Source organism: Alligator mississippiensis, chromosome 6 (genome assembly GCF_030867095.1).
Source record: "Alligator mississippiensis isolate rAllMis1 chromosome 6, rAllMis1, whole genome shotgun sequence".
Lineage (NCBI taxonomy): Eukaryota > Metazoa > Chordata > Crocodylia > Alligatoridae > Alligator > Alligator mississippiensis.
Window position 1 is genome coordinate 4382107 of NC_081829.1, and position 22841 is coordinate 4404947.

The 22841-nt window shown below is 39.9% G+C and overlaps 1 protein-coding gene across 1 annotated transcript in view; it reads left to right on the forward strand.

The window, feature by feature from the left end:
* The window catches only part of MYOM3 (myomesin 3), a 42434-nt gene extending 21639 nt beyond the window's left edge, over positions 1–20795 (forward strand). The window contains exons 18-36 of the mRNA XM_006267979.4: positions 67–193; positions 741–919; positions 996–1110; positions 2814–2970; positions 3589–3698; positions 4434–4478; positions 4644–4780; positions 6529–6673; positions 8156–8215; positions 9111–9178; positions 9459–9569; positions 10232–10319; positions 11303–11341; positions 12336–12441; positions 13127–13290; positions 13882–13918; positions 15074–15096; positions 15196–15251; positions 17256–20795. Coding sequence (XP_006268041.1) covers positions 67–193; positions 741–919; positions 996–1110; positions 2814–2970; positions 3589–3698; positions 4434–4478; positions 4644–4780; positions 6529–6673; positions 8156–8215; positions 9111–9178; positions 9459–9569; positions 10232–10319; positions 11303–11341; positions 12336–12441; positions 13127–13290; positions 13882–13918; positions 15074–15096; positions 15196–15251; positions 17256–17519 — 2031 coding nt within the window. The 3' untranslated portion in view covers positions 17520–20795. The remainder of the gene's footprint in view (positions 1–66; positions 194–740; positions 920–995; positions 1111–2813; positions 2971–3588; positions 3699–4433; positions 4479–4643; positions 4781–6528; positions 6674–8155; positions 8216–9110; positions 9179–9458; positions 9570–10231; positions 10320–11302; positions 11342–12335; positions 12442–13126; positions 13291–13881; positions 13919–15073; positions 15097–15195; positions 15252–17255) is intronic.
* Positions 20796–22841: the final 2046 nt, after the last annotated feature.

Below are 22841 nucleotides of genomic sequence, written 5' to 3' on the forward strand. Positions count from 1 at the left end.
CAAATTACAAACACTTTTCGCTATACAAGGTTCTACTAATATTATCCCTCGGCTTCTGATCCCAAGGTGACCAACCTCGAAAAAGGGCACTCCTATGAGTTCCGTGCTTGTGCAGTGAATATGGCTGGAGTTGGGAAAATGTCTCAACCTAGTGACTTATTCAAATGTGAGGAATGGACCATGCCACAGCCAGGTAAGATTAACACATGTAAGCAACCAGGAAAATGTTCCAGAGCCCCTCCCCAAAAACATGCTACCAAGTGAGAAATGTTGGGAGTCTTCATGCTTAGAAATCCCATCTTCACAGCATGGAGAGAAGCTATTTGGGGGCAGAGACCATGATTTTGTCCTGTTCACACAGCATGCAGTGCAGTGGGGTTCTGGTTCCTGACTGCAACTGCTAGGCACTACTTCAGTAAAAGTAATTCATATAAGATCCCTGCCATCCTTCCTGTAACCGGCTAGAAGCCCAGTGCTCTCAGATCCTATTTTCAAAGCATGGGGAATCTTGACAGATTGTGCTAGGCTCTCTGTATAATATATCAGTGCAGGGGTTATGAAATAAGTAAATGTGGTTGTTGTTATAGAATACCTGCTAAGCAGTTTCTGCTAACAGGACCTCTCCTGGGCCCTGTATTCATACGTTGCCATCAGCCTACCCACCTTGTGCTCTGAGGCACATTACTGTGCCATTTATTTTTTAATGCTATTGTTTGACAATCTTACCTTCCTTGAAACAGGACCCCCCTATGATGCGAGGTGCACTGAAGTGCGAGACACATCCCTGATGCTACGCTGGGAAGCACCATTGTATACTGGAGCAGGTCCAATCACTGGCTATCACATAGAAGTGTGTGAAGAAGGGTCAGAAGAATGGAAGCAAATAAATAAGCAGCCAGTATCCAGCACCCACATGAGGGTTTGTATAGACACGAAGTCTCCAAGCCTTCCTTATCATTTAATGCTCTCCTTATTTATTACCCTTGTTTTCACAGGTTTCTGACTTGGAGACAGGGAAATGCTACATTTTTCAAGTACGAGCACTGAACAAAGCAGGGGCTGGTCCTCCTTCAGTTCCCTCAGATCCTGTGGTGGTTAAAACCAAACCAGGTATGCAACTAAGGGTGACTATATTATATGTCTGTCAAGTTCTGTTCAATAAAAAAAACACTAGGTAGATTGCCCAGGCAGTAGCTTGAAGGGAAATGTTGACTGTTTATCTAAGACGCTTACAGGGTTCTTATTACCATCTCCGAGTGCCTCATATTCATCGGAACATTAATCCTCACAGCACCCCAGTGAGGTAGGGAAGGGCTGCTTCACCTCTTGGGGAGATGGGGAACTGAGCCATGGAGAGGCTAGGGACTTTAACATAGCTCTTTAGCCAGTTTCTCACCCACTGCATCATCCTTCCTTTCTGAGTTCATTTTATGCCATTCACAAAAGTCTGTAATGTATTTGAGAGTGGCAGCTTCATCCACACTGCAGATGGAAGCGAGTTACAAACAGGCTTGCAGTTAGTACATGTTATCAAGGGGAGTTCCCTTCTTGAAAGCACAGAGGCAGAAAGGGATCTTGGAGACATTATTGACTCCAAGATGAACATGAGCCGCCAATGCCAGACCGCAGCCAGCAAGGCCAGCCAGACCTTGTCATGCAGCCAAAGGTGCATCTCAAGCCGGTCCAGAGAGGTGATCCTCCCCCTCTCTGTGACTTTGGTCAGGCCGCAGGTGGAGTACTGCGTCCAGTTCTGGGTGCCGCGCTTCAAGAGGGATGTGGCCAGCCTGGAGAGGGTTCGGAGGAGGGCCACCCGCTTGGTGAGAGGGCAGCAGGACAGGCCCTACGAGGAGAGACTGAGGGACCTGAACCTGTTCAGCCTCAGCAAGTGGAGGCTGAGGGGGGACCTGGTGGCTGCCTACAAGCTCATCAGGGGAAATCAACAGCAAATAGGTAGAGCCCTTTTCTCCCCAGCACCACCTGGGGTGATGAGGAACAACAGTAATAAGCTGATGGAGAAAAGGTTTAGGTTAGAGAGCAGAAGGCAATATTTTACAGTTAGGGTGGCCAAAATCTGGAACCAACTTCCCAGGGAAGTGGTCCTCGCCCCTACCTTGGGCAAATTCAAGAGGAGGTTGGACAATCACCTGTCTGGGGTCTTGTGAACCCAGCATTCATTCCTGCCTGTGGCAGGGGGCCAGGCTAGATGATCTGTTCAGGTCCCTCCTGACCCTAGCTACTATGATACTATGATACTATGATCATTCATCATAAATGTACTATTTGCAGAAGAAATAAGGTGCTTTTGTTGTACAGTCTTTATAGACATCTAATTTAGCAAGGCAAAATGGGACTGTAATTTAGCGCTAGCATAAACCAGTCTGATTTTATTTCACTAGAGTTACAGCAAAGATGAATTTGTCTAATTTTCTTTGGGGAAAAATATTTATCATAACAGCCCAATTATACACAAAAGAGAGGTTTCGTTTATACCTCAGGGATACCCACTTTGATTTTTAAAGGGATATTCCAAAGACAGGTTTCTTAGAAATATTATTAAGAATTTGCTTATTGCATGTTTAATTCCAAGTTCTTAACAAAATACACTGACAAATACAGCCACAAGATTAAAAGGTACAGAGCCAAATCCAGTTGCCACAATTCAGAAATTGACTTGTCTGGAAAATATACATATGTCTGCATAAAGATCCAGTCTCTGTTGCTTTGTCCCCAAGACAAAGAGAAAAGTTAAATTGTCAGCATAGAAGTTGTGTCCTGCTTTGCTTGGGTGAAAGACAGATTTTTCTCTTCTGCAGGCATAAATGAGATTGAACTTGGAGTGGATGAAGACGGATTCATTTACATGGCCTTTGAAACTCCTGAGATGTGTGATTCCTCTGAGTTTATTTGGTCAAAGGATTATGAGGGACCTCCAGATCCTGACCGAGTTAGGACTGAAGATCAAGATAACAAGTGAGTGGGCAATGCAATGCACTTTGGGAAAACAAGTTTTAAAATGTGGACCAGGAGACACACAACCCACTAATCTGGGGAAAAAAGCTTCAGAGCAAAAGGCTTCCCAGAGAGACTTTGGAAAACAATGTTTTCACCCTGCAATACAGATGTTCAATCCTTCCAGCAGAGGTGGAGGAAAGAACCAGCTTAAAAAATGTAAAACCCTTTTTCTCCCTTCAGACTTTGGATAAAATACAGATATACATTTTGAACAGTTGTGCAGTTAATCTGAAATAAACCCAAACTCCCAGTCTTATGAAAATTTCCGGTCCCTGTTCTCCATCAAACAACACTGTGGAAATTACACCAGAAATCAATTTGGCCATTGCTCCTATTTCTTAAGCAAGTCTGGACCACTGTCTTGACTTCCAACTGTAGCGTGGTTTATGGAGTTCAAGCAAGCCATCAGCATCAATGCATCAATGCCAGTCTGTTGCTAATGCTTTCAAACAATTTGGCTCTGCTATCCCAGCATTACATGTAAAGTGTTCCACTTGCCTTCTAGTTTTACAAACTATATCCTTCTAGCTTCAGCCTAGAACTAAGCATAATGTGTTTTTCTTTTCCTTCCCTCAGATCTAAGCTCATACTGAAGGATCCATCAGAAAAGGATCTGGGGACATATTCAGTGGAAGTAACAGATGTGGATGATGATATCTCTGCCAGCCATACTTTAACACAAGAAGGTAAAAAATAACAATTTCAGAAATTTTCCAGTATGCCAAAATCATCTAATTCTGAATGGTCAGACAAAAAGCTCCTTCTAAAAGAAGAGGGAGAAATTGTAGAATGGAATATCATTAGAAAGATCATTTCCTATTCTTTGAATGACCAGATGCAACTGTCTTTATAGTATTAGAAAAAAAAATGAAGATTGCACTAAAGTGGAATGGAAAGAAAATTTTCTCACACTTTCTGACAGTATATGAATGTGATGCCATGGTAATTTAGGATTTTTTAAAACCTTTCCATGAATCGGTGCTGCAATATAGATAGCAACTTCTTATTTCTATCAAACTAGGATTTATTTTCCCAGCTTCAATTAATCCCTTAAACTATGATATGTTTCATATTTATTGGGTTCTACTTGATCTGGATGCTCAGATGTAGTGCCTAGGGGGGTAAGATGCCTTGCTACAACTGCAAAGGTGTATGTTGAAGCCTTGTTTCAGACTCGTACTGAAAGCCATTATGCAAACTGAGAAGACACTTGTGGTCAGACATGATGCTAGTCCTTATGTGCCTTTGGCTAGAGAAACTGGAATTCCTTCACCACACTAGCCCAGTGGACTTTTAGGTTTAAACTGACTTTTGACTTGACCAGAATGGGCAAGGATCTAATATAAACATAAACTGAAAAGGAGGTTTGTGGTCAATTTTGCTGGATTAATCTAAATCATGTGCTGCTTTTTGCATTTCAGAACTGGACAACCTGCTGAAACTTAGCCATGAAATCAAAAACCCGTGTAAGTAGAAGTAATAGTGTTTAATGTTTTTGACCACTCTGTAATCTACAATAATGTGGAAATCCTGACCTAACTGAGGTCAGTGGCAGAAATCCCACTGATTTCAATTGAATCAGAATTTCATCCTAAATCCCCTTGACCCACCACACTCCCTTTGTTTCCTAGTGATTAAGCTGATTTCTGGGTGGAACATTGATGTTCTTGAGAAAGGGGAAGTGCGGTTGTGGTTGGAGGTTGAAAAGCTGTCACCAGATGCAGAGCTACATTTAATCTTCAATGAGAAGGAGCTTACAAGCACTCCGGTATGTGTTTTAAAATTCTGACATTACCCTTCTTGGCACTAGGACATAACAGCACTATATTTGAACCCAGGGTTGGAGGAGATTGTTCACCAAACCTAGCTCTGTCCATATACTTTACCTGATACATGAGGTAGCTGAGGCACCTCTGACAATCTGCTCCAGCAGAGACTTCCTCTGCAAGAGGGATTGTCTAGGAACAATCCTAAGCCCTCGATGTTCACTTGACATTACAAGTGACCCTGGTGGACTAGCAAATTCAGTCCTGTATGTACAAGTTAGCTCTGGCTAAATATATGTTAAGAAATACCATCTTTGCCAATTTGATAGACTTGTATATTTTTCCTTCTGTAAACCCAGCAAAGCTGTCAGGTTTCCAGTTTCCACACTACCTCTTTGAATTGGATAGATACAAATCTTCAAGCTTTTGAGAGTAGATGCATGTGATCTATTTCTAAATCTGTGATACTGAAAATAACATTGTATCATGTGTTGCAAAGTACTCCTACATTCCTGTATATTTAAAAAAAGATATTAACTCCTTCTTGGCCTTCCCATCTCAGAACCTAATACCATATGGTTTTTTAAAGTGTATAAGACTGGACTGCAAGATGGGGGGGAAGGAGGGAGAAGGAATTAGGTAATTCCAAATTAAATAGAAACAAAACTATCTGCCTCTGGTTTAAGTGTTAACTAACAATATCAAAATAGCAAGAGAATGGAGATACTGTGATAAGTTAGATCCAAAGCATTTAAAAGGCTTTATTACAATGTTTTTTCTAGAGACAGAAGGTATATAGGAAAATTATACAAGACTTTATCTACTACAGTAATGCTTTTTCTCACGTGATTATGTTGTAATGCATGTTTAAGCAGTGAACATAATGATAATGGTAATATTTCCTCACAGTAAACAGGTTGGCAAAGATTAATGACACGTAATATTTTTTAATTTCTGATGGATTTAAGGGTGTACATTTATGTGTATTATGTGCATTTATGTTCAGTCTTCTTTACTGTCCAAGTCCTCAGAGTCTGGAATAGACTTTCCCCAGAAGTGGTGCAAGCACCCACTCTGGACGCCTTTAAAACCCACTTGGATGCTTATCTTCCTGGGATTACTTGATCCCAGCAGACTTCCTGCCCTTGGGCAGGGGGCTGGACCCGATGATCTTGAGAGGTCCCTTCCAGCCCTAATGTCTATGAAATCTATGAATCTATGAAATCTAACACACTAGTGACTGGACAGACTCCAAGGACAGAAATGTCACCTGCACTGCCACCCAGATGTATGGTTAATTGCAGTATATGGTTTCTACTTACATAAAAATCCATGCAGACACACAGAGACTTGGTGAACTGAAAGGTCTCTGTTATGCAGTCAGGAAGACTCCATCATTACATGCAAGACGCAATGGAAAGTTTCTCTTAATTGAGCTGTTTTCCAGGGAATTACTTTGAGCAGGTTTTATATATAACCTGCAAACCATTAAATAAGTTTATATAGATTTATATTTTATGTTGAAAAAAAAACTATTTAACAACATTTATTATGGGGCCAAACTGTGGACCATGAATACACCAGGTTAAGTAAACAATATGGAAAGAGAGGGAGTCTGTTATAGCTCTGGCTCTGTTATAGCTACCTGACAGTGGTGATATACAGTGGAGTCACAGTTCTAGGATTTGGCCCTTAGACTGTTTCCCTACTGAAAATGTCTACTTTACCATGAGTACTTTGTCTTGCATAGACACATAAGATAAACTTTGACAGAGCAAATGGCCTCATAGAATTGATAATCCAGAACTTCTGTGAAGATGACAAAGGGACATACACAGCCCAACTACAAGATGGAAAAGCGAAGAACCAGTTCACCCTAGCTCTTGTTGATGACAGTAAGTAGAGATTCAAGACCTCTAATAAAGACCCTTAAACTTGGTGGGAATTTCCCTATTGACTTCCACAAGCAGGAACAGGCCTCTAGAGAGTATAACCTAATCTCTATAAAGTGTTTCCCATAGTTATATTAGGGGAAGTGATTGAAGTTATCAAGTGTTTATTTTAATACACTTAATCAGTATCTGTGAACCTTCCTTTACGTAGAATCTATCCAAATGGCTCTTTAGCACTTCTCTCTCCAGGCCTTTGGTTTTATATATGGAGATCTAGATAATAAAATCTGGCCTTCCTATAGCATCAGAGCCTTACATCTGTATTCAGACATTTTCTTCTTTATTTGCTGTGTACATATTATTCTGATAAAGCGGGACTGTTCAACTGGTGGCCTGCAGACCACATGTGGCCCATGAGGCATTAAATTGCAGCCGGTGGGGCTTGTCAGGCTAGCTCTAGAGCCACTGCACTGGTAGAGCTCTGGAACCCAGGGAGTAAATACTACCACCACTTTCCCCCCTCCCTGCTCCTTGCCAGCAACTGAATTTGGGGTCTTCAGTCACTATTGGTGATGCAAGTTGGCAGCAGTAGCATTTACCTCTTGGGTTTGGAAGCTGTGCTAACACAGTGGCTCCATCAGCCACCCTGACAAGCTGTTGCCCCACCACTGGCAGTGACCTATCTGGCCAATAAGCAGCCATGCAGTCTGGATCCAGCCCACAAAGCCCAATAAGCGGGATAGCCCTGTGGCATAATGTACTCTGATCCTACTATGTATTACTACATACAGGAAGATGATGTGTATTGTGATTTATAATTATTTTATCTTTACCCTAACATTGGCCTGAAAATCTACAGTTGTGACCAGCTTGTTGCTTAAATTAAACTGAACTTAAGCAATAAAGAAACTAGAGTCAACTGTTATCCCAGTAAAAGCCCATGCAAAAAACACCCCCAAACTCTCTATGCTCTGTGTGCTGGTCAAGGAAACATTGTTAGCTCTTTGGAAATAGAAATTTTGCTACTTGCTAATTTAAATTCTTCCCCACAAAAATGTGCAGCCTTTATCAGTTCTTTATACCTTAGTATTTCTAACACACATCCTTTGAAATATTTCAAGTTTGTTGACTCAGCCCTGCATTCCTTGCCCATCCAAAATACCTATTTAATCATTAGAAACGCTAACTGCATAAAGATTGAGGCTTCAAAGCCTCTTTACTGTAGTTTGAAATTTTGAAAATAAATATTACATGGGGAACACCTAGTACAATGAAAGGGTTGTAAAACTGGCATTGTCAACGTTTCTATACTGAATAACAACACTTAACTGAGATAACAGACATTTTTTAATCACATATACGCTGTATGGCAATCTCAGACTAGCAGCCCTCCTGATCAGGAATGTATGCTATGCTACATGGAGAGGAGACTTAAAAGTAGTTCAATGCACTTTGGTTGATTCTGTTCCATTACTGTTTTTGCAGCTTTTGATAAAGTAGCAGAAGAGGCTGCTGCTAAGCGGAGAGAATGGAAGAAAAAGCAAGGTAAGATAGTCCCAGGGCCTCTGACTTTGGCAGGCCTGGTAATAGCTTTATAGCAAAAGGTGAAACAAGCATATTTTACTGAGTCCCCAAAATTTAAATGAAAGGTCAATTGTTCTCTTCTGTATAGTCTTATATAAATTGGTTTCAGTCTCAAGATAGGGCGTCTTATTTAGGTTACTGCTTGCAGGCTATTTAAAATCAAACCAAACTAAAGTTTAAATTATTTCAATAGTTCAGGGCCATGTTGTCAGTTTTGCCTAGTAGAGGCTTCCTGAACTAGAACCCTACCTTTGAACACCCTTGAATCTTTTCAAAAGTTCAATCAAAATGCATATTTTAGGGCTCAGACCCAACTACATTTCCATGTGGTGACCAGCATATCCGGGAAAGTTTATTGAAGGAAAAAGCACCTTCTCCTCTCTCTCTCTCCCACACTTTGACTGATGAATAAGGAAGTTTGTAAAAAAAACCCACACCTTTCAGGGAAAAGAGTAAAATGATTAAATTGGAAAGATCAATTTGCCTTCTGACATGAGTCAGTAATGATGCAGTTAGTGCGTATCAGGGGAGCGGATTGGAAGGTGTGTAGGTTAACTATTTTTTGCAATCCATCGGCAGAGTATTTATAACCTCTCAATATTGACTTGCCATGCAACAGTTACTAAATCAAAGAAGCTGCTGGAAAGAGTGACTTACCAGAATTTTAAGAAAACAAATGTCAGTCTCAGGAAATAAAAAAACTATAGAATATGTAGCAGTGCCTTCTGCAGTTTGATGGGTGCCTGTCATTTTTAGAAGCCACTCATTGTAGCTTACCATGAGGTGGCGCCATGATCATGTCTTACACGAAAATCCAAGTTACAAGAATGAATAGCAAGACTTTGTTCTCTTGTAGGACCTCATTTTATAGAGAATTTGCAATGGAAGGTTACTGAGGACTGTGAAGTGCTACTTACTTGCAAGGTACGTAGTGACATATAGGTGATGCTGCATACAGGTGCATCCATCTATAAATACTCCCACTGTATACCTGAAGAGGCCTAAGTAACATCCAATCCAACAAATGGATAGATGCTTATAGATGAAAGGCAAATGACAGAACATCCTGGCCAGGAATCTTAACAGTTCTAAAAACAAGGAAAGAAGCTTCACCAAGTAGAGGGGCAACCTCTTAGGAAAGCTGATATAAAAAAAAGATATCCTGGCATTCAGATAAATCAATATTCTGATTTATTTCAAACAGGCAGCAAACTTGAGAAAGGACACCAGCTTTGAATGGTTCTTCAATAAAAAATCACGATCAGGTGGTCAGTTTGACCCAGAGACTGGGACTGGAGTTCTTCGGATTAAAAAGGTAAAGAAAACAGTGCAACTCAGGATCTTTTAAGGGATATCACTTAAATATGCTATTTGTTTTGGGCAGCACACACAATGTGCAAAGCAGTGTACAAATATAGAAGATAGAATGGAACAAGAACTAATGTCTCAAAGTTAAAGCCAAAAATTGAAACTACAAAATGTGCTGTCTTCTCCAAGTCTTCGTATCAAGATTGTATCCCTTTCTGGAAGATCTGATATAGTCAAACACAAGTTATTGGGTTTAGTACCAAAGTAACTGAAAGAAATATGATGATCTGTGTACACACGATGTCAGACCAATGATCTAGTAATCACTTTTGGCCTGAAAATCTACAGATCCTTGCCCCAAGAAGCATTAGCAGATGAATAAAGAGGACTAAGCAGTGAAGTGACTTAAGGAACTAGACTTTCCTTTCTGCAGTGCTAGGTTTGTTCTCAGTTTTTCATGTTAATTTTAAACAAACTTCACATATCAAAACCACGAGACAGACCATGTGAGTGGAATCTCTGCTAAGGTGAGATCCACAACAGGAACAGCAAGGATATCTCAGGTTGGGATAGATGTGTATGGACAAAGTTATATAGGAAAAGCTTACAGAGGACTAGTTTCATTGGCACTTAATTCTAACTTTTTCAATTTTTTAAATATTTTGCTAGATTACCAAAGCGGATGAGGGAATATACAGAGCAGTTGTTTCTGATGACCGAGGAGAAGATGCTACCGACCTTAATCTCACTAAAGAAAGTAGGATAATTTTACACTAGTAGGCAATACTTTACACACTTTTATTTGTGACCAGGCTTTGGTGTGGATTTTAAAATATACTTTTTTTTTTTATTGCATGTGCTGTTTTAGTAGCTTTTTTGTGTTTCTCAAGGAGACAGAGTCTGCATAAAAAGATCACTAGCAAAGTCTGGATTTTCTTCTTTTTCCCTTACCTGGAAAATAGAAGCACTGTTAAAATATATTGCTGTGTGCTGTAAATTTCAAGGATAAGAAGCATTTAAGATGGCATTAGGGTCCAAAAATGGACTGAGTACAAACAACCTCTTTCTTTTTACCATGAACCTGTTAAAAGTCCAGTGACATCAATAGGAGTCTTCACCCGGCTTTAGATCAGAACACGTTTACATCCTATATGCATCTATGTCATATTTCATTTATTAACTGACAAACTCAAGTTTCTACTCCCGCTAGCATTGCCAATCCTTCAAAACAACAGACAAGCAAATTGGCTCTGCTTTCCATTTTACATCCCCGAGAAATATATCAGCTGAATTCTGAGTGCAGAATCTTTATTAATGGTGACACTGGATTTGTAAATTCCTACTTTCATTTGTAGTATTACAGATTTGTTCTAGAATTCAGATAACGAGTAAGTACAGGATCCCTGCTCTCGTAATATCATGTTCATAGTTATTATTCAGACTATGACCGTGTTATAAAGCTTCTCATACAGCAAGGAACAGGAGTGAAACTCAAAGGTGTTCCCAGTTCTCTCTCAGCAGGAAACAGTTGGCTCTGTTGCCCAGTTTTACATTCAGCCAGGTTACCTAGCATATGGCATTTAAACCTGATACATAAATAGGTATCCCATGAGATGAATTGTTGCATACACTGAATGTTAAGGAAGCAGGTTTTAAAGCTGTAAAAATTCTGTTTGTGAATCAGATGCACTTTGCTAGTGAATTTATGGCTACTTCAAGCATCTTGCTGTGTATTTTTAGGGTTTGAAGATCTTCTCAAAGAGGTTTGCAGAATCAGTGGTAAGTCTAGTTCTTCTCATCTTTTATTGTAATAATAGTACTTAGTAGAAGCAGGGCACTTTTCTACTAACAGACCAGGGCGCTGCTCTACTAATGGGGAAACTGAAGTAGAGAATGAGATTACATGCGAGAGAAACACTTGGTTCAGACAGGGATTCAAGAGTTCTCCTATGTTCAGATTGACAGGACAGTCCTTTCTCTCTAATAAACTTCCTCTGTGCTGTAAAGGTTCTCAATGTGGAAGTAAAGTGAAAGGAAGCAGAAGGCGTTTAAAGACTGTTGGAGCTAGAGGAACATGGGGATTGAAGAAGGGAGGGTCAATAGTAAACAGCTAAGAAGTAAGAGGAAGAGGGAAAGAACTGGGAGGGTGGCAGGGTTCCTGCAATTTGTAAAAGAGAGGAAATGAAATAGGAGTTATATATACTCTGCTCTTGTCCTTCACCTTAGAAACCAGACTGGAAAGGATATATGATCCATTTAACTCATGCCATAAGCTGTTCTTTCTATTCAGATACACATGCAGCTGTTACATTCCAACATCAAAGTGAACAGAAACTAAAGTTTCTATGGCCTTGCCTACTGCAGGGAACCGCTGCTGACTACAAATGTGCATCTGACCTGGTGCTGCGTAGACTACAGCAAGCCCTATTCAGACACCATGGTTAAATCCTGCTCAGGTCTAGTGGTAAAGCTGTTATGCTACTCCCATCATTGCTAGCAGCAGGGTTAGAGTAGGGATGGGAAGGTTTGAGAGACAGCCTTGGAACCAGTACTTGGGAACCAGACCTCTAGAGTAGATACTGATGTTTCCACAAGCTGCTGAGGAAAAGCCCTAAGATCTTCAGGTGTTAGAATGCCAGAGTGCTCACAGCTGGCATTGTTCTCCAATATGGGCAAAACATTAATGATTCTTTAAAAAAACAAAAAATTAGGAGCATGTATATAGACTTTTTAGTCACCTTGCTCAATCTCTGTCTTTTAATTCCCTAATTAGCCCTCTCTGCTACACCTCTGAAAATCCAGCCAACTGCAGAAGGTATCAGACTCTACACTGAAGTGAAGCACTACACTGACTACATGAAAACAACCTGGTATCACAAGTGAGTCCTTCAGACTTATTTACAAGATTCATAATGTACTGCTAGCTCTATTATCTGTCACTAGATCCCCTAGTGACTTCAAGCACTGCAGGCTCAGACAATGAGAAATTTGACTAAATGAGGGCTTCAGGGTGCTGAAGTGCAATTGTCTCTCTATACTGAATTGTGTGGGAACTCTGCAATTAGCAGTCATGTTCTATTTATTTAAGATGCATAAATGCTGATGGGTGACCTTTGCTGATGCAATAACAATGCATTTAAATGAAAGCTCAATTATGGCCATAGAAGGAAGAGTTTTTATTTTGTCTGTAGCCTATTACCCCTCATTGGAGAAGTGTCACAGTCACTTGGCATCTAACCAACCTTTTATCTGATCATAACAAAGCTCTTTCCAAATGTTGGTTAATTTAGCCTCATAACATCTCTGTGAAGTATGCAAGCCCTGTGTAATTAGACCCTTTTTACTGATAGGTGTGATTTGGAAGTTAAGGTCCAGATTTCTTAAGGTGTGAGGGGCCTGGTGAGATTTTCAAAGACTCCAAGGTGCCTGACTCCTATTGGAATCCCAAGATTCCTGGCTCCCAGTCTTTTTTTCCCCTAACAAACAGATCTTACAGAATCAGTTCAGTGTTGAAGCTTGCGCAATTTTACTCTAATATCTCTGAAATGTTGTATGTTTACGTAGGGATAAGCCACTAGAAAGTGGTGAGAGGCTAAAAGCTGGGAGTACAATGGATCAGATCTGGCTTCATATACTGAATCCCACAGATGCAGACAAGGGGAAATATACCCTGGAATTATTTGATGGGAAAGACTCTCACAAACTATCAACCGATTTGTCTGGACAAGGTGAGCTGAGGCTAAACACTTCTGTTGTAAGGGACAGTTAAACACCTCTTACCTTCAGAGATTTCCACCCAAATTTGGTCATAGATTCTCCTTAAAGACATGGTATGGGGGAGGGAAGTTAGAAGGGAGAATGGAGAAGCATACACAGAAAGTTGTCAGATGGAGAGAGGGGTAACTAATGGCAGGAACATTACTGCCATGGAAGAGAGCTCCCAGATAGAAGGGTGAAAGGAGCCAGCTGTCCAACAGGATGGCCATCAATTGCTCTGTTTCTTCCACAGAGCTTGCGGTTTGCACATAATATTTGTGTTCCCCTCTGAGAGAATGTGGCTTTGGCTCCATAACAGAATTATCTTTTCCCTGCCTCAAAGCGTCTCTGTGGGAAGACATCAGGACCTTGATCTTTTAGCAACATATAAATAGAGCTTGTATTTCCTTGAGGCAGATAGAGATACTGTCCATAGAATACAACAATAGATACAGACCAATGCCTGTGTAAACAGATAATCCCTGTTTAAAATGTTATATTAAATCTATTAAGGTCAATGAAATAAGAAATACCTTCCCCTAAAACTCTTCTGTTCTTTGCAGCTTTTGCTGACGCAATGGCTGAACATCTAAGGCTAAAGTAAGTTTCTGCTCAAATACTTTATTTTAAAGGGAAACAAATGCATTTTTGGGGTTGTGCTATTTGTTTTTGGTTCCTTTTTTTTCTCTCCTTAACAAATGCATTTTGGCGTAGCTTCTCTGCTTCATACTTTGGAACAGCAATCAGGTCACGGGAGATTTCTCTTAATGAGGAGCACTAGTGATGTGGAAATTACCAATTGCAGGAAATTATTCAAAGCTCATATCTGCAAGAGGCAAATTAACCTCGGCAATCACTGAGCAGTGCTGTAAGCAAGCCACAGCTGTACAAGACACAGCAAATTAACAAATGGGAAATGGCTACCAAGGTCTAGAAGCGCTGCACACTTTTAGATATAACCTTCCTTACTTCAACAAAAATAATTCAGTGTGTGACATGCCAGCCTTAGGAAAAGATATCCTTCCTCTGTTACAGCTGATGGCAATGGAGTGTTGCTAGCCTCTGACAATTGTTCAGTGGTTATAACATGTTATGAATAAGAGGGTACAGCTTGTTTTCTGGCAAATGGAAGCTCCTGTCACCAAAAGCAAACCAAACTGTCAGATTCACTAGAGGAACCAGGCCTCCTGTGTATGGAATTTTCCTCTCACATGCAGAAATGGGCCTCTCGAGACCAGTGCTGGGGCTGTGTGAGGAAGCCTATATTCTCCCTCCCCCTCCCTCCACAATTATACTTTTTCTGCACATATAAAACAGACTTCAGCTTTCAGGATTGTCACTCTGAGTGCTTCAGAATTAAAGAAAAACTTTTTCTAGATGGGAACCTGAAACTCCCACATGGGACTCTTTAGTTATGGATCAGTGAAAGAAAGCGCTTAAGCCCTTTGTGGGCTGACTGGGTTTTAAACATATATTTGAGAAGCTCCATTATCCACTGGCTCCTCTGAAGTTCATCAAGAATAAGAAAAAAAAAAAAATTCTTTTTTACAGATCTCTTATTCCAGAACTGGCTCAGAGAAAAACAAACTAAAACTCTTTACTCACCCCAATGAAAGACAGAATACTAGAATTTTCCACATATTTACCCTATTCTGATACTTTGCTTTAGCACCCCTCTTTGCTTTCCCTTTGGAAATGCAGTTCCATAATAAAATAAAAACATTACAGACCTCTTTCTCTCTCTCTCACTTTCAGGGAAGCAGAAATAGCAGAAAAGTGTAAGTAAATAAGTGTGGCACATTTCCCTCGTTCTGTTACACAAATCCGAGTGTTATGCCGGTATGTAAAGCTAACTGTTTGCTTTTGGTCCTTTCCAGATCGTGCCAGAGTTGTCCAAGGTCTGCCAGATGTTGCTACTATCATGGAGGATAAGGTAATATTGAGTAACTGTCATGCATTATTAGGTGAGGTTGCCCTTAGTTCATGTATAGATGTTGCAAGGATTACTGGGGGTGCAGAGCACAAGGTGCCTTTCTCTTTAGTGTTTTCAGCAGCTATGGCTCTGTGCTTTCCTGAGCCAGCACAGCTGTAAAAGATATGATGTGACAGAATCCTTATGGCTAACATCATCCAACCAAATCATAGAGCATAGGGAGGGAAGGGACCTTGAAAGGTCATCTAATCCATTCCCTGGTTTCAAGGCGTTCCTAAACTATGATTGCAGATGATTCTTACACACACACATACCCCCGCCTACCCTGTAGCATTAAGCAGTTTTGAGAAACACAAACCTAGTTATGTCTCAAGGATTGATTTCTTGCCTTTGTAAAGTGCAAAGACTGTTTTAATACTCACTGTAAGAAGATTTACATGAAAGTCCCTACTTATTCAGCTCCCCCCCTTAGATACCACATGCTAGATTGCAAGTGCTGACAATTGCTTGTGGAAGCTGTTTAAGTGTCTGACCATGCCTATCCCGCCCCTACTTTTAAACTAGTGGTTTTCAACCTTTTCTCATTTGAGGACCCCTAAACATTTTTTAAAGGAGGTGCAGACCCCTTTGAATTGTAAGTGTGGGTATTCACATACTTTTGATCAGCCACCTTTTGCAGACCCCTTAGACATACTCTGTGGAACCCCAGGAATCCAGAGCACAGGTTGAAAACCACTATTTTAGACTAATAATTATAACCATTGGGCTTGATTATTCCATCACTGACACTAATCTTATGCTCTGGGCTAGATTCTTCTTTACTCTTAGGGGTTTTGGAAATGTAAAGGGGACTCAAAATTACTATTATTGTAAAGTATATCCACTTGAAGATCGTTTTATACTAACAGAGTGGTGTGTAGGGGCCATAGTACAAAGGGAAGCAAGCCCATTGACTTCAGGGAAGTTATTCTATAGCTCATTAAGGTATAAGCAATACTGAAAAGAGGACTTATTTTGAAAATCACAGCTGCTGGCCGTAGAAAGGAATTACATTTAATTGCAATGGTGTGATTTCAAAACAAAAATGCCTCACTGCAGGGGCATCTATGGGCTGCAGGAACATGCAAGAAAAATAAAAGTGTGGAGAAGTCCTATCCATTCACATTTTTCTGGTTTCTGTTTAAACTTTGTTCAGACTTCTAAATCTATCCAGAATGTGCACAGCTTAATAGCATGAACTGCCATGAAATTCTCTATTTTAGTATGAAGCATTTAGCTTTTGTTTTGGTAAGCTTGCTCCTGAATCATAGAACAGTCAGGCTTCCCCAAAGCACCTTAGTTCTCCTAGCTCTGCCATCTGATATCAACACAATCCTATTACTTATGAATTCTTATATCATAGTGAATAAGTCCCAATGAACTCATGATAGGAACTAGAACAGCCCTGAAGTCTGAGGTCATTATTGAGCTTTAATATTTTGAAAGTAGTAAATATGCTTATATTGCTAATAATCACAGACATGTTTCTATGTAACCAAAGATTTGCATACTACAAACTGTACCTTTCCACTTCCTGAAAGCAAAATAGTACTGCGTTTGTAAGATCATGCCATCTTGTTAGACATTAAATAAGAGAAGTACAGCATATTATTTGTGTCAAAAATTGGGGAGTGGGATCAGAAGGTAACATTTGATATAATTTGTATGGTGGTTTCTTTCAAAACACTGAAAAATTAATCCACAAATCTTTTGGGCTAAAAGTCCCATTGTAAAATAAAAAAGTAAATATTGTCCCCATTTTACAGATGAGAAACTAAGACAGAAATGGCTTGGCTTAGCCAAGATTATACAGTGAATCAGTGTTAGGGCTGATTAGGACTCAGGAGTTCCTGAACTAGTTACTCTATGGATTTTTAAGAAGGAACTTGATTTGCTCCGTTATACCTTCAGCTACTAGATGTGAACTGTCATTGTAATACCTACGTTTGCTATGTTTTAATACAGACCCTGTGCTTGACTTGTTGCATCTCTGGCGACCCTTACCCAGAAATCACATGGTTCAAAAATGAGAAGGTAATTGTCTTTAAGGATCGTTACAAAATAGAAGTGAAGGGAACAGTTGTCACAATTACCATTGAGAGAGTCTGCAGTGATGACACAGGAAAATACAGCATATTTGTTAAGAATAAATATGGCTCTGAAACAGGGCAGGTTACAATCAGTGTATATAAGCATGGAGAGGAACCAGAAGCACTACAGGGAAAATAACTTCCATCATACACCAAAACACTGAGTTTTGAAGGGGATTAAACACTGAATGCAAGGCATCTAACTCCCTAGGGTTCCTTTGAACATCTCAGTACTAAAATTGAGACCACTATTTCTCTTTCCTGGCATTATCCAAGTATAAAATAAACACATTCAGAGTGCTGTTTGCTGGAAAATGTAGCAAACTAAAGTGATTTCCGGTAAGAGAAATGAAACAAGCCCTTCAGTAAAGCATCTGCAAAAATCTAGAGAAATCCTTCAAAACTTCACTTAAGTATTCTAGCCTAAACCTACAAAATGACATAAGCTCCTCATAAAGGGCATCTCTTTTCAGCTTACTGCACTGTGTGGGATAGAGGAGTGGTATACAGGAACTTTATTTTTAATATCTTTTCATATTAAATCTCTCTGTTATTGAATATCCTGTAGCAGGTAATTTTTGCGTGTGTTGTTATTAAACTTATCCCTGCTGAGCCACAATTCAGCAGTCCTCCAGGATATGCCTAGTTTGATGTTAGTAGACCTACTCATGTGCTTAAAGTTAGGTATATTCCTAACTTCACTGAATCAAGATCCTAATGCATTCATGTTTACAGTGCTAAGTCATGTAGAAGTAAAGTAAACTAGCGTTTTTAAGTCTCCATTGGCTATACTGAGGAATGTGTGGGCTAATGCTGTGTCTGCCACTGTACTGTGGGATCATAAATACATATGCCCCACAGCTGATATTTCACTATGGCATACTGTAGACAGTTATGTTGTGGAACACCTGTGCACAGCTAGGTGAACAAGGGTGGCATTCTGTTCCTTCCTAAGTGTCCATTTTTGGCACCTGTGCATCCAGGGGAATTCTATTCCTAGGTCTATATGGAAAACTACACAATCATGCAGAGTGGTACAGGACAGCAGAAACCATCTTTTTCACCAAGGAGTGGCTGGAGCTCTCACTTGGAAGTAAGAGGTCCTGTATTCTGCCCCACCCCCCTTACCCAATGCGAGTTTAAACCCAGGGGTCTCCAACTTCCTAGCACAGCACTCGTACCACCACACGATAGATCAGTCATTATCCACAGTTCTTTTTCTGGCACATCTTATAAAGCTGGCCCTCTGGGCAGCCATGACAGGGTGATATGTGGGGCCAGGAGAGTCGAGCATTGAAGGTACGTGGCTCAGTGAGGTGAACACATGCACCCCATTTTGTTTCTGAGGCTAAGCCTGGTAGTTACAGCTTTGGGCCAATTCCATTTTCAGGCATGTAAGTGTGCCTCCATAAGGGGCAGTCATATGTCTTATGGCTGCTACTGCACATACTGAGTCTGCATTCCCACATGTCGTTCAGTCGTCTATGTGTGCAGGGCTGTGTGTTCAGGATTTCCCCTGGGCATGTAAATGCCAAAAATGCTCTGAAGATAGCCAAAAACCAGCCACTTATGACCAGGAAAGAATAGAATGTCTCCCCAAATGTCTTGATCTGTTTCTGTGCCAGATTCAGCTCAGAACAGAGTAGCATAAGCCCAGACATTCCTGACTGAGAAGTTGAAAGTTTGAAAAACATTAAAAATATTTTTACACGTTTCACCTAAATAAACTGTGCTATCTACTTGTGTCCTTGAGCATGTATTTGTAAGATATAAGCAAAGCCTTCTGTCCTACATGGTGTAACTGCCTCCCCATTTACATCAAAAACTGGTGATTTGACTTTGCATAAATAACAATTTGTCTGTTGGGTTAGACCAAGTGACAAGCTTATGCAGCGATAAACTATTCTGAGAACTGTGACACATGCCAACCTTCAAACAAAAGCTTGGTTTCTATGCTGATGAAATCCTGATGAGCTAAAAGCTCATTATTTTCTTCATTTTTTTTAAATTTATGAGAATGAAGTGAAAGAAGTTGTGTCACATCCACAATAGGTTTTTTTAAATACAACAGTTGGAAGCATCAGAAACATAATCAACTTTTTCTGAGAACATGTGATTTTTATATGTCAACCATGATATTTGTAATGTATCTGTTTTGAAAGCAGTTTATTCCTTGAACAATGTAAAAAGGAAGGACAAAACATGACAATAGAAATCTAAAGGAATGTAATAATCCTGGTTGCATGACATTTACCATGTTTGACAGCTAGTATTTCTAACTTACCCACACTTTCAGAAGAGGTTTCCATAGCCACTGTTTTATTTGTTAGCATTGATCAAGGATGGTGCTTGCCTTTTGTACTATAGCTGATACTTCACTTTATGTAGTGTATGCTAAATAAAAAATGTAAACTTGACAACAATATGTGAGTCATATCTAAATACATCTTTGGAAGACTGTTTAAAAACATGTAGGGATGTGTGTGTGGCTGGGTGTGCCGCTGGGTGAGAAAGAAGAAAAAAACTGTTCTTATTTGAAGACAACTTCCCTATTACTAATTAAATTAAACAGACTGTTTCAAATGTATGATCTCCATATCAGAGTTATAATACCTATTATTGTTCTTGATGCTTGGAAGCAGATTTTATCTTGATAGGATTATACACAGGTACTGACACCAGAATTTGGGCTGCAGTTGGTATTGGTTCAGGTACTAGCTTCAAATAAAGAATCAACAAATAAGATAAAGGAAAAACAGGACTGAAGCAGAGCAAAGGCTTAGTGAAAATGGGCAGAAGACTCCACCCCTCCAGAACTTGGAATAGAACCCAGAATTTCTGAATCTTGCGTCTTCTGTAAGCAAATATTTGTTAAACCTACTGGCAAAGTGACCCGTTCTCTTTGTATGTTGGCTCATTTAGAGACTGGAAATCTATTGTTGTCATTTACCCCATTAGCTCATATGGCAGAGGTCTGTTCAGTGGATTTACAGGTTCCAGCTCTGCTGATAACCCTCACGCATGTCAGAAATTCCATCAAGTCATCCTGCTGTTTCGAGGAATGTACACACAATAAGTACATTGCAGAAACATTATTAAGATTGCATGATTACCTACTATTTTTTCCAATTGAAAGCTGCTTCATATCACATATGCACAAAGGTGCTGACTGAAGGTTCACTGGTAATTGTAATTCTGGCATTTTCCAGTTAAGTCCTAGGCTTTGGAACCTTTTTGTTGTTTTAATACTGCGTACATGTGTGTGGCTGTAGACAGGTCTTTATATTTAAGCTAGTTTGCTATTATGCCTGCAGTGAAATTTGTATAGACAGACTTCCCAAACCTGTCGAGATTTGTTGGCGGGACTGGGGCATTAAGGAGTCATTTTAAATAAAGCTGGTTTTGATGTTTATTAGCTTCTGTTAAATTATTCTGTATATATAAAAGATGATGTGTCCCACTGACCCCACTTAGCTCATGTCTATGACTAAGCGTCTGCCAGCCAAGCTGTGTTAATCAGGAATATGAAAAGGTGTTATACTTGATCCAATAGCTGTGCTGGCAAAAGCTCCGGGTGCCATTCTTTTTCTTTCCTGAATGTCTAAGTGTCCAGATTTAGTCTTCTGCATGGCATTCCAACCTGCACAAAAGCAGCATGTAGATGACCAAAATCTGGACAGTTAAATGACCAGGAAAGAAAAGACTATCAGCCATAGAGTACGCACATGACAGCAGCAAAATCACACCATGACTGGAATAACTAGCTTTGCTTGGAGGGGTGGGTATAATCACAGTTTTACTAGGGTAAGTTGAGTCCCCATTAGGTACATTTTTCTGGTATGATGTTCTTAAACCGGCAAACTTCTCCTAGTATAGAACCTCACCCTGAAATTACAGGTAAAGTAGAATACACTTTTGTAAGTGAAAGCAACGTAATTGAGCACTTCACTGAAAAAAACGCATTACAATAATTATATGATGTAAATGACCTACAAGGGAGGAGGCATGACCACAGCTTTCCATCCAGCTGTTGGAAAGGATAGTACCTGCAGAGGTGCAGCAAAGCAACTCCAGAGCCATGTCATGGATTGGATCATGAAAATAGGAATTCATTTCCTACCCCACACACACACTAGAAAGACTTCTTTGTGAAACCATACTGCAAATTCAACAGACACTTACTACTGTTCTGCACTTTGGCTTACTGTGAAGTACCTAATGTCAACTCTAGTCTTCAGAGGACAGTGAGAAGAGGTCATCGGTACAGACTAAAAAAGCCTTTGACAGTACTTTTCTGCAGTAATTCTGGTGTATGCATGTGAGAAGTCCTCATAGAAATGGAAAGTTTCAGTTCCAAACAGATGAACAGCCTGTATCCTCAAGATGGACTTTTCCACCCTTATAAGCAATTGGCAAAGTGCAATTTGTTTACTCCCCTGTCCTGTGAAACATCAGATACTGGCCATTACTTTGGACAAAATACCAGGTTTCTTGGATCAAAAGTTTACCTGAAGAAAATTCTTTGCAAATGGTCTAAAAGTTCTTATTAATAAACATTCATTAACCCCTTAACACCTAATGTTAATTTACAGAAGGTGTATGGCATATTTTAGGGTAGTGCAATTTTGAAACCAAATTGAGGCTTATTAACCAGAATTAGAATCCAGGTCTCTCATGTCCTAGTACCAGGCCCTATGCACTGATTAAAACTGTGCTGAATTAGGAAATTAGAGGTGGACCTGAATTTTCCCAAAGCTTGAGGGGTGTTTGGTTCTTTCATCTCAGTTTGAGATTTTTCTCAGAAAACTTCAGACTGGAAAACAATGTAATTGTAAATTTGTTCAGAATCTTATTCCCACTCAGTGAAAAAAATGCTGCTTAGTATTTAGTAATACAAATGTTATCTCAGAAAGGTCAGGCACCGCTAGGGTATAGACATTGTCTAAATTAAGCAATTTCATGGCAAAGCACACATAATTTGTCCAGTGTCCTCTAATGCTAAGTCCAACCTGCACAGAGAATGTAAATGTTGAAAATGTTATCGGATTATGGGCAAAGTGAGAATTAAAATAAAGCACTCATTTATTTCCCCCACTTTAGTCCCTAGGCAACAGCTTCATGTTTCATTTCCCATTTAAATTTGTATGTACACAAGTATGATTAAACCTATTTAAATATTGTAATGTACTGGCTAATAGCTGTGCTTAACATTGACGTCTACTGGATGGAATTATAACTGTTCAGCTGTGTGTCATAAGCCGTAGGCTACTTGCTGTTTGAATATAAATGCACTCCAAACAATGAAGGTACTTATGGCCAAAGCATCTAAAAAAAGGCCAAAGTGCTTCAAAAATGACCCTTGAAAAAAGAGGAGCATTTTTGAAGCACTTCCTGAAATACTGGCATGCTTCAGTGGTCCTTTAGCTTCCCACAGTGCTCTGCCCCACCCCTCCACGGACAG